Source organism: Geotrypetes seraphini, chromosome 4 (assembly GCF_902459505.1).
Source record: "Geotrypetes seraphini chromosome 4, aGeoSer1.1, whole genome shotgun sequence".
NCBI classification, from domain to species: Eukaryota; Metazoa; Chordata; class Amphibia; order Gymnophiona; family Dermophiidae; genus Geotrypetes; species Geotrypetes seraphini.
Genome location: NC_047087.1, coordinates 39,103,663 through 39,119,393, shown reverse-complemented (window position 1 = coordinate 39,119,393; position 15,731 = coordinate 39,103,663). Strand labels below are relative to the sequence as shown.

The following is a 15,731-nucleotide window of genomic DNA, read 5'->3' as shown; positions in this document are numbered from 1 at the left end:
GCTTCCCTAGATCAAACACGAAAACAAAGGTACTCCATTTCCGCGGCACAGACTTCGCATGCATGGGAGATTTCGTACATCGGACGCTGCAGGACCAAGTGGAGACCGATAATGTAGAAGATAAGTGGTTAACACTGAAATCAACCATACATGAAGCAACTAGCCGCTTCATAAAATCAGTAAATAAACGACAAAGAAACAATAAACCCCAATGGTTCACCGCAGAGATCTCACACCTTGTTAAGGAGAAGAAAAAAGCATTTCTTTCCTACAAGAGTACGGAAACAAGAGAAGCCATCATGGAATATAGGACCAGATCTACAGCGGTCAAAACAGCAATTAGGGAGGCCAAACTTCGTGTGGAGGAAACTCTAGCAAAGAACATTAAGAAGGGGGACAAATCCTTCTTCAGGTATATTAGTGATAGGAAAAAGAACACAGACGGAATAGTACGCCTTATCAAACGGGATGGGAATTACGTGGAAGCAGATTCAGATAAAGCCGAACTACTGAACGAATACTTCTGCTCTGTCTTCACTTGCGAGGCACCATGACACGGTCCTCAGTTAGAGGCTAAGTCAAATGCGAACGACCCGTTTCAGAATTTTGAGTTTACACCAGGTGAAGTTTACAGTGAACTGTCAAGACTAAAGGTAAATAAGGCCATGGGACCAGACAATCTGCACCCAAGAGTGCTCAAGGAGTTGTGCGATGTCCTGGCGATACCGCTAGCTGCACTCTTCAATCTCTCCCTAAGCACGGGGAGAGTACCCTTGGACTGGAAAACAGCCAACGTCATTCCTCTACACAAAAAGGGTTGCAGGGCAGAGGCTGCGAATTACAGGCCGGTGAGTCTCACATCAATAGTGTGTAAACTCATGGAAACTTTAATTAAACGCAAATTAGACACGATCCTGTCTGAGGGAAATCTACGGGATCCTAATCAACATGGATTCACCGGGGGTAGGTCCTGCCAATCTAATCTCATCAGCTTCTTTGACTGGGTGACAAGGAAGCTAGACTTGGGAGAGTCTATGGACATCGTGTACCTGGATTTCAGTAAAGCATTTGATAGCGTCCCACACCGCAGGCTGTTGAGCAAAATGAAATCGATGGGGTTAGGAGAAACACTAACTACTTGGGTCAATGATTGGCTAAGTGGAAGATTACAAAGGGTAATGGTAAACGGTACCCTCTCTAAAACATCGGAGGTGACCAGCGGAGTACCGCAGGGTTCAGTCCTGGGCCCACTCCTTTTCAACATATTCATAGGGGATCTGACTCAGGGGCTTCATGGTAAAATAACATTATTCGCCGACGACGCTAAACTATGCAATATAGTAAGGGAATGTACTTTACAGGATAGTATGGCACAGGACCTGCTTACATTGGAAAGATGGTCCTCGACCTGGCAGTTGGGCTTTAACGCTGGGAAATGTAAGGTTATGCACCTCGGTAGCGGTAATCCATGCAGAAATTACACCTTGAATGGAGAAACTTTAACTTGTACTTCGGCGGAACGAGACCTAGGAGTAATCATCAGTGCAGACATGAAAACTGCCAATCAAGTGGAGAAGGCTTCATCTAAAGCAAGGCAGATGATGGGATGTATCAGTAGAAGCTTTGTCAGCAGGAAGCCTGAAGTCATAATGCCATTGTACAGAACCATGGTGAGACCTCATCTGGAATACTGTGTACAATTCTGGAGGCTACATTACCGTAAAGATGTGCTTAGAATCGAATCGGTTCAACGGATGGCCACCAGGAGGATCTCGGGGCTAAAGGGTCTCTCGTACGAGGAGAGACTAAACAAACTACAGCTCTACACTCTAGAAGAATGTAGGGAGAGAGGAGACATGATTGAGACATTTAAATACATCACGGGACGTATCGAGGTGGAAGATGATATCTTCTTTCTCAGGGGACCCTCTGCCACTAGAGGGCATGCGCTCAAACTCAGAGGCGGGAAATTTCATGGCGACATCAGGAAGTATTTCTTCACAGAAAGAGTGGTTGACCGTTGGAATGAGCTTCCAGCGCAGGTGATCGAGGCCAGCAGCGTGCTGGACTTTAAGAATAAATGGGATACCTATGTGGGATCCCTACGAGGGTCGAACTGGAATATCGGTCGCTAGGTATAGACTTAAGAGGATGGGTCAGTAGGGTGGGCAGACTTGATGGGCTATAGCCCTTTTCTGCCGTCATCTTCTATGTTTCTATGTTACTGAATGAATACTTTTGCTCAGTCTTCACCTGCGAGGCACCGGAACATGGGCCACAGTTGAAGGCCAAGCAAAACGCGGAAGACCTGTTTCAGAATTTTGAGTTCACACCAGGTGAAGTCTACAGCGAACTGACAAGACTCAAGGTGAACAAAGCCATGGGACCGGACAATTTGCACCCAAGAGTGCTCAGAGAGTTGAGCAATGTCCTGGCGGAGCCGTTGGCCGTGCTCTACAATCTCTCCCTAAGTACGGGGAAAGTTCCTTTGGACTGGAAAACAGCTAACGTCGTTCCTCTGCATAAAAAGGGTTGCAGGGCAGAGGCTGCAAATTATATACCTGTGAGTCTCACATCAATAGTGTGTAAACTCATGGAAACACAAATTAAACGCAAATTGGACACGATCTTTAATGAGGGGAATCTTCGGGATCCCAATCAACATGGATTCACCAAGGGTAGGTCCTGGCAATCCAATCTCATCAGCTTCTTTGACTGGGTAACAAGAAAGCTGGACTTGGGAGAGTCTTTGGACGTCGTGTACCTGGATTTCAGTAAAGCTTTTGACAGCGTCCCACACCGCAGGCTTCTATGCAGGTTGAAATCGATGGGGTTAGGAGAGACACTAACTGCATGGGTCAATGATTGGCTAAGTGGCAGACTTCAGAGGGTCGTGGTTAACGCTACTCCCTCTAAAACATTGGAGGTGACCAGCGGAGTGCCGCAGGGCTCAGTCCTGGGTCCACTCCTTTTCAACATATTCATAGGGGATCTGACTCAAGGGCTTCAAGGTAAAATAACATTATTCGCCGATGACGTCAAACTATGTAATATAGTAAGTGAATGCAAATTACAGAATAATATGGCGTAGGACTTGATTACATTGGAAAGTTGGTCCTCGACCTGGCAGCTAGGCTTCAACGCTAAGAAATGCAAGGTCATGCACCTCGGAAGTGGAAATCCATGCAGGACGTACTCCTTGAATGGAGAAATTTTAACTAGGACTTCAGCAGAACGAGATTTAGGAGTAATCATCAGTGTGAACATGAAAACTGCCAATCAAGTGGAGAAGGCTTCATCTAAGGCAAGGCAGATGATGGGTTGTATCAATAGAAATTTCATCAGCCAGAAGCCTGAAGTCATAATGCCATTGTACAGGGCCATGGTGAGACCTCATCTGGAATACTGTGTGCAATTCTGGAAGCCACATTACCGTAAAAATGTGCGCAGAACTGAATCAGTTCAGAGGATGGCCACCAGGATGATCTCGGGACTCAAGGGTCTCTCATAAGAAGAGAGACTGAACAAATTGCAGCTCTACACTTGAAGAACGTAGGGAGAGGGGAGACATGATTGAGACATTTAAGTACATCACGGAACGTGTCAAGGTGGAAGATGATATTTTCTTTCTCAAAGGACCCTCGGCCACAAGAGGGCATCTGCTCAAACTCAGGGGCGGGAAATTTCATGGCAACGCCAGAAAGTATTTCTTCACGGAGAGAGATCATTGGAACAAGCTTCCAGTGCAGGTGATCGAGGCAAGCAGCGTGCTAGAATTTAAGAATAAATGGGATACCTATGTGGGATCCCTACGAGGGTCGAATTAAGGAATTGGGTCATTAGGGCATAGACTTAAGGGGATGGGTCAGTAGAGTGGGCAGACTTGATGGGCTATAGCCTTTTCTGCCGTCATCTTTCTATGTTTCTAAGTGCATGCCTCTACAACCAGAAAGACTCCACAAATTTAACTTGCATGGAAGGTGTGCAAGGAGGAAACCATTGTTCTCCAACAGAAACATCAAGGTCAGACTGAAGTTGGCCAGAGAGAATGAGACAAACACCAGGACTTCTGGAATAGTATTCTTAGCTCAGATGAGTCTAAAATTGAATTATTTGGACACTAGAAAAGGGGACATGTTTGGAGTACACCAAATACAGCATTCCAGAAAAAGAACCTCATACCAACTGTGAAGCATGGAGGTGGAAGTGGGGATGCTGTGCTGCAGAAGAACCTGGCCAGCTCACCAACCTAGAATCCACCATGAATTCTACCATGTATCAGAGGGTCCTTGAGAAACATGTGAGACCATCTGTAAGAAAATTAAAGCGGAAGCGGAACTGGACCCTGCAACACGACAATGACCCAAAACATACCATTAAATCCACCAAGGACTGGCTGAAAACTAAGAAATGGAGCATCCTGGAGTGACCGAGTCAAAGCCCTGATCTTAATCCCATTGAGATGCTGTGGGGTGATTTGAAACAGACTGTATATGCAAAAAACTCCTCAAACATCTCACAGCTGAAAGAATTCTGCATTGAGGAGAGGGCCAAAGTTTCCTCAAACCGATGTCAGAGACTGGTAGATGACTACAAGAAGCATTTTACTGCAATTATTTCAGTCAAAGGGGGTAACATTAGCTATTAGGGTGTCCTAATTTATTCCTCAGTTAGAATACACATTTTTGTGAATACCTTTTGTTTCACTAGTAAATCAAGGAAATTTTTGTTGTTTACCTGCAATTACATCACTTTCTTTTCCAGAGATAAATAAAAAAAGATTTGACATCGATATACAAACATTTCTTAAGAAAGAACTGAATATTTCATGGGGTGTCCTAATTTTGTCACATGACTGTATTATAGACGTTAGATACATTTAATGGAAAACTGATGATTACTTGAGAAAGCTATATACCATTTCTGAAGAAAAAAGTCTAATACCTAAAAAAATAAAAGTATTTAGTGACCCAAATGAGAAAATCTGATCAGATTTATTTGGCAGATCATGTCAAACTAATCTGACTTCAATTGGATGACTAGAGAATTGAGAGTATGTATTGTATGTGGTCAACTTGGATTTCAGCACTTAAGATATGGAAGAGGGGTAGCTGCTCAAATCTACCTTACCAGGTAGGCCAAACATGCCATTTCAGTCTATCTGAAGCATCTATTATATTACTATCCAGTTTTTGACGATTTTTAAAGCAATTTTAAAAGACTTTTTGTAACCCTTTTATTTTGTCTTTTGACTCTGCTCTTCATATCTAAAAAGTACAGTTCTAAACCCATTTAGACAAATTTCAAACCTATCCTACTTCTTTTCTATTAAATCACAACTAAAAATAAGAAAAGAAAGGGAAAAATGCACCCTTAAGCCTTATTCAGCTTCTTTATCTATGGATCAAAGTTCAAGATGACACTGTTAACCTAAGTTTCTCTATATGTATTTTAAGAGACAAGGTGAGCCAAGGACACAGAATCTGAATCTAAAGGTCTGACTGAAATGCAAATATAAAAATACAGGATGGAGAGAAACCAATAGTGTTTAATACTGGGGAATGATAATAGAAAACATATCATCAAATACCACCATAAGAAATTGAAAAGCTACCTTTGTAGGTGGCTATCAATACAATCTGAAAAAAACCAATACAGGTTTGTTTGTTTTTCTATCTCTGCTTAAGAAATTCATCCTCTCTTGGCTTTTACTTCCCTGGTAAAAAAAAAAAAAAAAAAAACACCAAACACACCCTGCATGCTATTCAGATTTATAATTAAGATATCTTACCTCTCCATTTCATATTCTTTCATTCCTACTTTCACAGCCTTCATAACCTATGAGTCAAAAAAACCAAACTGATTTCAACAAGAAGGCATTTTGATGTATAAAATACTATATGGCTTTTGCAGAAACTAGATTTGACTAAAATAATATCACCAATATATAAAAAGGGGTAGTATGGAATCTTGCTGCTCTTTGGGATTCTGCCAGGTATTTGTGATCTGCTAGAAAAAGGATACTGAGCAACTTGGACCTTTGGCCTGACCCAGTAGGGCAACTTTTGTTATCCTTTGAAATGTTTCATAAGAATGCACACCTCTAAAGTTTCTTCAAGATCTCTTAAAAGCCTATGAATATAGCAAAGATACTTACATATAGCAGGTGTTCTCTGAGGACAGAGGCCTTCCTCACACATTATGAGCTGGATTCTGCAACCGGTGCATATATCGGCCAGCGCAGATTGCAGAATCGCAGCCACGTCAAACACAGGTGCCAGAAATGTAGGCCATGGCTTTGAAGGCCTACAATTCTGGCGCCTGTGTTTGCTGTGAATTGCAGTTACAGAGGCACCTATGGACGCCTAAGGTCATTTCTGGCATTAGCCAAGCTTCTACTCTTTTCTACAAGCTTCTACATTCCTCTTTCTTCCAGAAGGGTACTATGATTTCCTGGCAAGTGTCAGGAAGCACAGAGTTTACACAAAGGCCAAAGGAAGGTGGATTCAGAGGCTTTGTGATCTGTGTTCGAACTACTTAAAACTACATCTCAGACTCAGAGAGAGGCATTTTAACTTTAGAATCATACAGTCTGAAGTTATGATGTATCCAGATAATATCTAATAAGATAATACAGGCTACTCAATATATTGTAATCACTACTGATGAATGTAAAATATTACTCTGCATTCACAAAAGCAAGAGTTTTAAGTCTTCCATCTTACTGCACACTTCACCGATAGTAACTGCAGCCAAAGGCCAGCCCCATCTTTTGTACTTCTACCAATAAGGCAGCCTCAGTATGTTCACAAGTCATTTTTCTCATTTATAAGGATATAGCGCAATTATTAATTTTATTGAGTGCAGTGAAAAATAATCAATAAAACAATCCTACTCTATGAATGATTCTACCATATAACTTTATATCTAGACATGCATAAAAATAATAAAATTTATAATCTTACATAGTTAAAATATCTGAGTTAATATTCTGCAACTCAAAATGAAATTTGCATTTTATGGAACAAATATCCAACTTTTACATAGTTTCATTAGTGCTCAGTAAATATAAACAAACTCATTTTTCAACATTTGATTTCTTTGTTATTATATAAGGAAAAAAAAGAGACGTATACCCCATCTATTACCTCTTTATGAGCTTCACTGGAGATCTTATTACAATAGCGCATAACTTCAAGCTCCATGTCTGTCTTAATAACACGGCTTCAGAGAAGATAAAAAGTAAAATAAAATAAAAATAAATCAGACTGTTCATCACAACATTTTCAAGTAAATAAACCTCAAATGTAAACGGAACACAAGAAAAATCCTTGAACAGATGTATTTTTGCTTGTGAGAGGAGAAGATATTTTAAATGTACTGCAGTTGAAACTCAATCATGGAAATTATGCAATTACAGAAGGGTATGGATTTTATGTACAAATGAAAACATTTTGTTAGCCTTAGTAAAATTAACTGTCGATCAATTCTTCCAATCAGACAATATCATAGGTACCTCAAAACACCAAACATTTGGAGGGTAAATTTATTAGCCATTTGTGCACATAAAATGCTGATTTACACATGTAAATGGACTCATCAAAATAAGTCATGCCTAAAAGTACGTGTGGTACATCTGGCACATACTTGTAAGGTAGGCATGCTCACAGCCAGTGCAAGACTACTGGGTGCTCTAGGAGAACCTTCAGTCCTTGTCAATTTCATTTAACTTTCATGTCCCTAGCCCACTAGTTCCCCCTTCTAAAATTGTTATAATTAAATTCAAAATCATGATCACCCTGCAACAAAAAGAATCCTAACTGGACATCATACTTTTATATATTATACTTTTCTACAGGTAAAATATGTGCAGATGGTTCTCTTGAGTTTGTGTAGCTGTCAGGACCATTACTTTGCTTTGACTGAAGCTGCTTTTTGCTGCTCCTCCTTCCCACAAAGCTGATGCCCTAGGCAACCTCCTAGTTTTGCCTAATGGTTCTGCTCAGGGACAGCATCTGGAGGCAGCATGGAGAACTGTGATTTACATGTGTATGTTATAAAGCACAAGCCTCAAAAATGCATTAATACTTATATTAATTCAGTTATCATATTTATTTGACAATGTACTCCTGATGCAGACCTTACATGGGCAAAACATGGCCACGTCGGGGGAACTCTTACTTCCACATATTGTAACAAATAAGTTTGATGCTTGTATTGTTTCCTTGTTATTGGTCTGCTTTTGTCCTGCAGTTGACTGAAATGAACTCTCCCTTTCCAAACCCTGCCTTCCCTCTAGAGGTGGTGGAGGCGCAAACAATGATGGAGTTCAAAAATGCATGGGATAAACACAAAGGGTTCCTAACAGAAAGAGGATAGTTTAGACACAAAACTTGACCGATCAAAAACTATATCTTCATTTATGATACGCAGGAGTGATGCTTAAATAGAAGCCCCCTTAAATATGTCCAATGTCTACCATCACCATGTTCCTCAGAATGCCACACTAGATCTGTTGAATTCTTAGTTGTTTAGTGTGGTAGCCATCCTCATAGGAACTTGTATACAGTGAGGTTTTCACTTGGACCTTCATATATTGATTGTGTCAGTTTATGATAAAGTGCCAGTGCTTAATAATAAATAAATATTGCAGAGAAGGCCTTTGATCATGTTGAATGGACCTTCATGTATCAAGCGTTGGAATGGTTTGGTATTGGTTCAGGATTTATATAAATGACTCAAACATTGTATAGCTCCCCTGTTGCTAAATTGTATATTAATAATAATTTCTCAGATGGCTTTAGGTTGCAGAGTGGGGTTAGACAAGACTGTCCTTTATCTCCTCTGCTTTTTGATATTGTATTGGAACCCCTGTTACTAGCTATTCAGCAAGCAGATGAGATTCAGGGTATTCCTCGTAGAGATTGGGAATATACGGTCTCGGCTTACGCAGATGATATTGCTCTATTTGAAAAATCCTGAGACAACCATTCCTTGCTTACTTGAAATGATTGAGAAATTTGGAAAATTTTCAGGTTACAAGATAAATTGGAGTAAAACAAATTCTTCCACTCAATGTCCATTGTACAAAAGGTTTGTTTGATTCATTTCCCTTTCTATTGAGGGAAGATGGAATAAAATATTTAGGCATTTGGATTAAAAATACAATTGGAAGAAACAATAAAAATAAATGAAAAATCGTTATTTTAGAAGGTCACAGAAATGTGTGAGCAATGGAATCCTTTACATCTTTCATGGTGGGGGAGAGTCCAAACTATTAAGATGATGATCTTGCCTGTGGTTTGTTATCAGATGGGTATGTTGCCAGTTTATTTTCAAGGGCCCTTTTATAAAAAATTAAATAGTATTCTCATAAAATTTATTTGGCTGGGTAAAACTCCCAGAGTAGCCTTGGTATCTTTACAAAGGCCAATTTCAGAGGGAGAGGTAAATTTTCCCAATTTTTATAGGTATCATCAAGCCTATATTTTGCGCCAGGGTATGTATTGGGTCCTCCCAGAGCTCATGGAAAAACTCCCAGATTGGTTGTGGCTTGAATGGCAACTCATGTCTCCTTTGCACCTTTGTCATGTGCTCAGTATCAAAATGCCTAGTTACAGTAAAGATAACAGAATATTAGCTGATACATTGCGTTATGTAAGTAATTTAACAATTCCAATTCACAAATCTACAAATCAATCTATATGGCTGAACTCCAAGATTCAAATTGGTGGAGAAAGGCTCGCCTGGAAGCATTGGATGATAGCAGGAATACGTTTATTAGATGATGTTATCTCTAATGGTAAAATGCTTGAATTTTCACAGTTGCAACATAAATATGGTCTTAATAAATCAGAATGTTTTAGATGGTTGCAACTGAAGCAAGCCATTCAGGCAGGGTTCCCTGAATGGAATTTTAGTATGGAGTTCTTATGCTTTCAGGCAGACTTCTTGGGTCACCAGGCCGCTCAGTTGTATAAATTGCTGACTGGATTTATTAAAAAGAAACTAAACACTGGTCTGAGAGACATTTGGAGTATTGAGATTAAGCACCAAAATACTGCGGCTCAATAGCCACGAATTTGGACTTGGAGGATGAGATGTACAGTGTCGGCATCTATGAGACAAACTTGTTTTTTTCTGTTACATAGAGCATTATGGACCCCTGTTCGATTACAAAAATTGGATAGCTCTAAGTCTAATAAATGTTGGCACTGTCATCTCGAAGCAGGGACTTTAGATCATTTATTATTCTATTGTCCATTTATTATGAATTTCTGGAAATCAATTTGGGACCAAATTAATTGTTTATTAGATAACCCAGTGGCATTATCATATAATACTGTCCTATTTGGTATGGCAATGAGAGCAAAAAGTCAGATTTCTACAAAAAAAATTATTACTTATAATGACTGGGGTTGCCATTCAACAAATTTCGTATAATTGGAAAAATTGGAGTAGATTAAATTATAATTTCTGGTGGAATTCCTTATGTCATGTTTATAAAATGGAAAGATTTATTGCAACACAGCGCAGTTTTTTCAGGAAATGTGTGGGAGCCATTTACCGATTAGATGACATTTTATTTATTTTTTTTTCCCCCTTAAATTTACAAGTTTGATTGTGAGGGGGGAGGGGAGAGTAAATTTATTGTTACATATTCTATAAGGTATTGATTATATGCTAAGAAAGGGTGGGAAGAGTGGGAGATAAGAGCATATTATTTGTACCATTGATGATTATTAAATGTTATATTTATTGTTAATTTATTTGGATATATTGTTACACTTATTGTAAATTTGAAAATGAATAAAGAATTTTTTAAAAAAAATAATAAATAAATAGTCGTAACTTCAAAATAGACTTATTAGATTGCCACTTAACTTAGAACAGTTTTGTCTTAATCCTCACCGACGCGTTTCATTCTTCTTCCTCGGGGTCGGGGATTGGAGAATACAGAACGGTTCAAAACCTTAGAGTATAGCTAAATCCATAATGACTGCAGTCCTGGAGAGAACATTATGGATTTAGCTATACGCTAAGGTTTTGAACCGTTCTGTATTCTCCATCCCCGACCCCGAGGAAGAAGAATGAAACGCATCGGTGGGGATTAAGACAGAACTGTTCTAAGTTAAGTGGCAATCTAATAAGTCTATTTTGAAGTTACAACTATTTATTTATTATTAAGCACTGGCACTTTATCATAAACTGACACAATCAATATATGAAGGTCCAAGTGAAAACCTCACTGTATACAGGTTCCTATGAGGACAGCTACCACACTAAACAACTAAGAATTCAATAGATCTAGTGTGGCATTCTGAGGAACATGGTGATGGTAGACATTGGACATATTTAAGGTTGTAACTAAAGTACTAATAAGCTGTTTGATTAGAGACTAAATAGAAGCCCAGCAGCGTGGAAGGAAGATGATGCTGGACAGACTTCTATGATCTGCGTCCCATATATGGCAAGATGGATGGGGGGAGGGAGGCTGGAGTTAGCTGTTATGGCAACTCCAAGTCATGGGTCAGGGTAGGGTAGGGTAGCCAATGCCAGACTTACAGTCTCCGTCTCATATGCGGCAAAAAGGATCAAGAATAATTATAAGTATTTTATACCACATTCAAATTGTCTGAGTACAGGTCTTACCCAATTCAGAGGGGGAGGGGAGGAGAGGGACATCTTATACTGGAACTTGCCATGAATTTAACTGTTGGGCAGACTGGATGGACCACACAGATCTTTCCTTATCTGCTGTCATTTACTGTGTTACTTTGTTTATCTTTGCATCCCTTTCCCATGCATCTTCCTCATAAGTACCCATGTCCTGATCCTCAAAAGTTATTGCTTCAAACTGGTTATCTATAATAAAGGTTGGAAAGCTATGGCATGCATGTCACAAGGTGGCATGCTAAGGGGTTTTGTATAGCGCATAAAATATGTACGTATGAGCTCCCAGAAAGACATTCGATAATTGCACACACTGCTCACAGCTGTATCATCCCATACTACATTGGCATCAATTTCCAAGTGCCCCATGTTCCATGCTTGTAACTTAACAGTTAATTGGCTAGAGTGGACAGATCATGCGGAAATGTCCTGTCACATGATTAAGTTGGGTGTGCCTGATAGCTATCTTTGCTAGCAAAAATTACATTAGATGAGATAAGTATATGGAGAAAAAAGAACTTTTGAAGTGGGAAAAAGTTGAATAATAAAAAAGGTCAAAATAGCCTTTCCCAACATGACAATGAAAAAAGGCATGACTTTTTCAAGATGAATGGAGAGAGCCTAAGACTCCGATTGGTTCAGATACTTAAGGCCGCTCCTATAGTACAGATCTTAGGCACCTGGGCCAATCAGAGCCATTCCCGGTGCATCCCAGGATGCACTGGGAAGGGGAAGGTCTGCCATTTTGAAGAGATGGGCCTGCTGACAGAAGGGAGTGAGTATTCCTCCTGTCAATCTTCAATTTAGTGGTGTGGGGGGATCCAGGGGTTTGTGGGGGGGGGGGGCCAGCAGCAGGAGGGAGTGGGTATCCATCCTGAAGATCTTTAAAGGTGGCGGGGGGAGGTTGGGGAGGGGGGTCTGGATGGCCGAGGCAGGAGGAAGCAGGCTTCCCTCCTGCTGATTTTTTCTTAAAGTTAAGGGTGCGTGGGCCATCATCTCGGAGTCCTGGCACAACTTTTTCTTTTCTAAAACTTTTAATGGGGACAGATATTGTGCGTGTGTAACACATGCACAACATCTATGCCCATTAAGAAAAGAAAAAGCCAGCTTTAACATTACTGGCACCTCCAGATCTGTTGGAGAGAGTGTTTTCGGCATCAATCGGAATGCTCATTTTAATATTGATAAGCTCGTTGCAATCCATTTACATATGATTATCGGAGGCTAGCAGAAACCATAGAACCTACAATTAGCCATTTTGGGCATCGATAACTGAAATACTTCAACGCTAAACAGTTTAAAACTAGTTTAGCGTTGATCGTTAAAGGTATGGTGAGTTTTGAGCAAATGGGCCTAGATGACAGTAACTGTAACATTGCCTACTTAGCCGTTTCCCAAAAAAATATGCGACGTGTAACCTGCTTTTAACACTAATTGCACAGTTTTATTCCTCAACATACAACATAGTTATGGAGGAGATGTGTGCTGCTTCACCTATGACGAACAACAACTGGCCAAGATATTACGAAGGGCGTCGCTCAGATTATTCATTTGGAAAATGATGAAGGCACTAATATTAAACTCAGATCCATTAAAGCTTATTTCAATATGTCGGCATTCAGAACCCTGGTCCAATCCCTCGTACTAAGTCAACTTGACTACTGTAACATTGCCTACTTAGCCATTTCCCCAAAAAATATGCGACGTGGTAACCTGCTTTTAACACTAATTGCACAGTTATATTTCTCAACATACAACATAGTTATGGAGGAGATGTGTGCTGCTTCACCTATGACGAACTACAACTGGCCAAGATATTACAAAGGGCGTCGCTCAGATTATTCATTTGGAAAATGATGAAGGCACTAATATTAAAAACAAAATTTTTTCTATTATAACTGTTGGAGCACCTGCAATAGTGGGTAAGAGCGCTAGATTTGTTAGTTTTCTGCAGAAAGTTAGGCAGGTCGCTGTTAGTTTTCCCACTGTGGTTTTCAACAGGAGAATTTATGTGCAAAAGGTTCATCAAATGCTCTCAACATTATGTCTGATGTGACACAAATTGCTAATGCAATCACAGTCTGCTCATCACTGACCCACACATGCTTTAATACTTATGGTGATCTTGTTTTGCACTGTACTTGACAGATTTGTTGAGTGCCTTGATGCTGTTAAAAATTTTTATCCAGGAGCTTGATCATGATTATCCGCAATTGGAGGACAGAAAAATGGCTTATTAATCTCATGCTTTTAACTGACATCATCACAAATTTAAATACATTAAAATAAGATCGTCTGTTGATGCAGATGTATTATGGGGAGAATGAGGTCCCCTTTTGAGGTCAATTGATCTTACATCTTCTGAGAAAGTGTTAAAGGTTGGCAAAGCAATGAATAAGGTAGCTCCATTACAAGAGAAATCTATGCGAAGAGTGAATGAAGTTAGATCGTGGTTCAGTGACAGATGTTGAGGTGACAGCTGAGACGCGAGAGGGTATGGCACAAAAAGCATGACTTGGATTTGAAAGAATTTTTTTTTATAAAGTTAAGAATATAGAATTATGACTGTTAGAGAGAGTTGTGAATTTTATCAGAAGAAATTGAAAACTTCATTAAATAGACCTAGAGAATTGTTTAACATTATAAAAAAATTTGACAAGTGATAAAGAGTAAATCTTCACCTTTCATTCCATTCTCTGCTGAAAAAATGTGGTTTGTTTGTTTTTTGAATTAAAGATGATTAATGTTCTTGACAGTATTCCAACTGTTGAAAGAGAGGAAAGTATGCCATGAGAAGTTTTATTCAATGGGAGGAGTTTGATAGAATAGAGCAAAATGAAACAGAAGTGTTATTGCAAATTGTGTTATCCAACTATTTCTTCTAGTAATTTATTAGCCCTGATTTGTTGAGAGGTATGGGGAATGAAGTAGTTCCTATGATAGCACAAATAGTAAATTTGATTTTGAAAGAGGGTGTGTTTCCAAAGGAGTTGAAAATTGCTACAGTTCAACCTGTAATTAAGGATCAAAAATTGGGGGTCAGTTAGATCGCCAATTTTAGACCTATATCATTGTTGCCAACCTTATCAAAGTTAGTGGAAAAGGTTATTTTCAATTAGAAAATCATTTGCAATGTAATGATATTTTGGATATGTATCAATATGCATTTTTCAGGTCACATAGTACAGAGTCCTTATTTGTAGCAACATTGGATGAATTGCACTGTGGTTTTGATCAGAGGAAGATATTTTTAAGGTATTTCTTGACATCTCAACAGCTTTTGATACGCTAGATCAGGGGTCTCAAAGTCCCTCCCTGAGGGCCGCAATCCAGTCGGGTTTTCAGGATTTCCCCAATGAATATGCATGAGATCTATGTGTATGCACTGCTTTCAGTGCATATTCATTGGGGAAATCCTGAAAACCCGACTGGATTGCGGCCGTCAAGGAGGAGCTTTGAGATCCCTGCGCTAGATCATAGTATACTGCTGGATAGGCTTTCTGATTGTGGACTTTGTGGGAAAATCCTTCATTGGTTTCAGTCATTTTTGACTGATAGCAAACAGGAAGTCTGTGTAAGAGGGAGTATCTCAAAATGTAGAAATATTAAAATGGGGTGCCGCAGGGTTCTGCCCTTTCAGTAGTCTTGTTTAATCTACTACTACTATTAATTATTTCTCTACTTTTTGCCATTGTGTACATTTCATATAGATTGTATGTTGCCGATATCCATTTTTTTCTCCCTGTAAAAGGTTCACTAATGATTACAAAGCATAGATTAAATGATGTAATGAATAACATTAAAAATTGGATAAATGCCAACAAGTTAATGTTGAATATCTCTAAAACAAAAATTTGCACTTCTTTCAAGAGATTTTGATCCCGATTCCAATGTAGTACTAAATGTATTGAACACAGTCACACAGTTTTATTCAGAAGTTCATTATTTGGGTTTGACTTTGGACCCTCAGTTGAATTTTAAGTTACACATACAGAATGTGATTAGGAAGACTTACTTTAAATTGCAGATGTTGAGTAAACTTCAGATATATTTATTGT

At 39.3% G+C, this 15,731-nt stretch overlaps 1 protein-coding gene across 1 annotated transcript in view; it reads right to left on the bottom strand.

Annotated features, from left to right (window-relative positions):
* PEPD (peptidase D) overlaps window positions 1–15,731 on the bottom strand; it is a 485,574-nt gene that overhangs the window by 356,107 nt on the left and 113,736 nt on the right. Inside the window, exons 8-9 of the mRNA XM_033941263.1 lie at window positions 7,149–7,224; window positions 5,792–5,838 (exon numbers count right to left, since the gene is read on the bottom strand). Of these exons, the coding sequence (XP_033797154.1) occupies window positions 5,792–5,838; window positions 7,149–7,224 (123 nt within the window). The remainder of the gene's footprint in view (window positions 1–5,791; window positions 5,839–7,148; window positions 7,225–15,731) is intronic.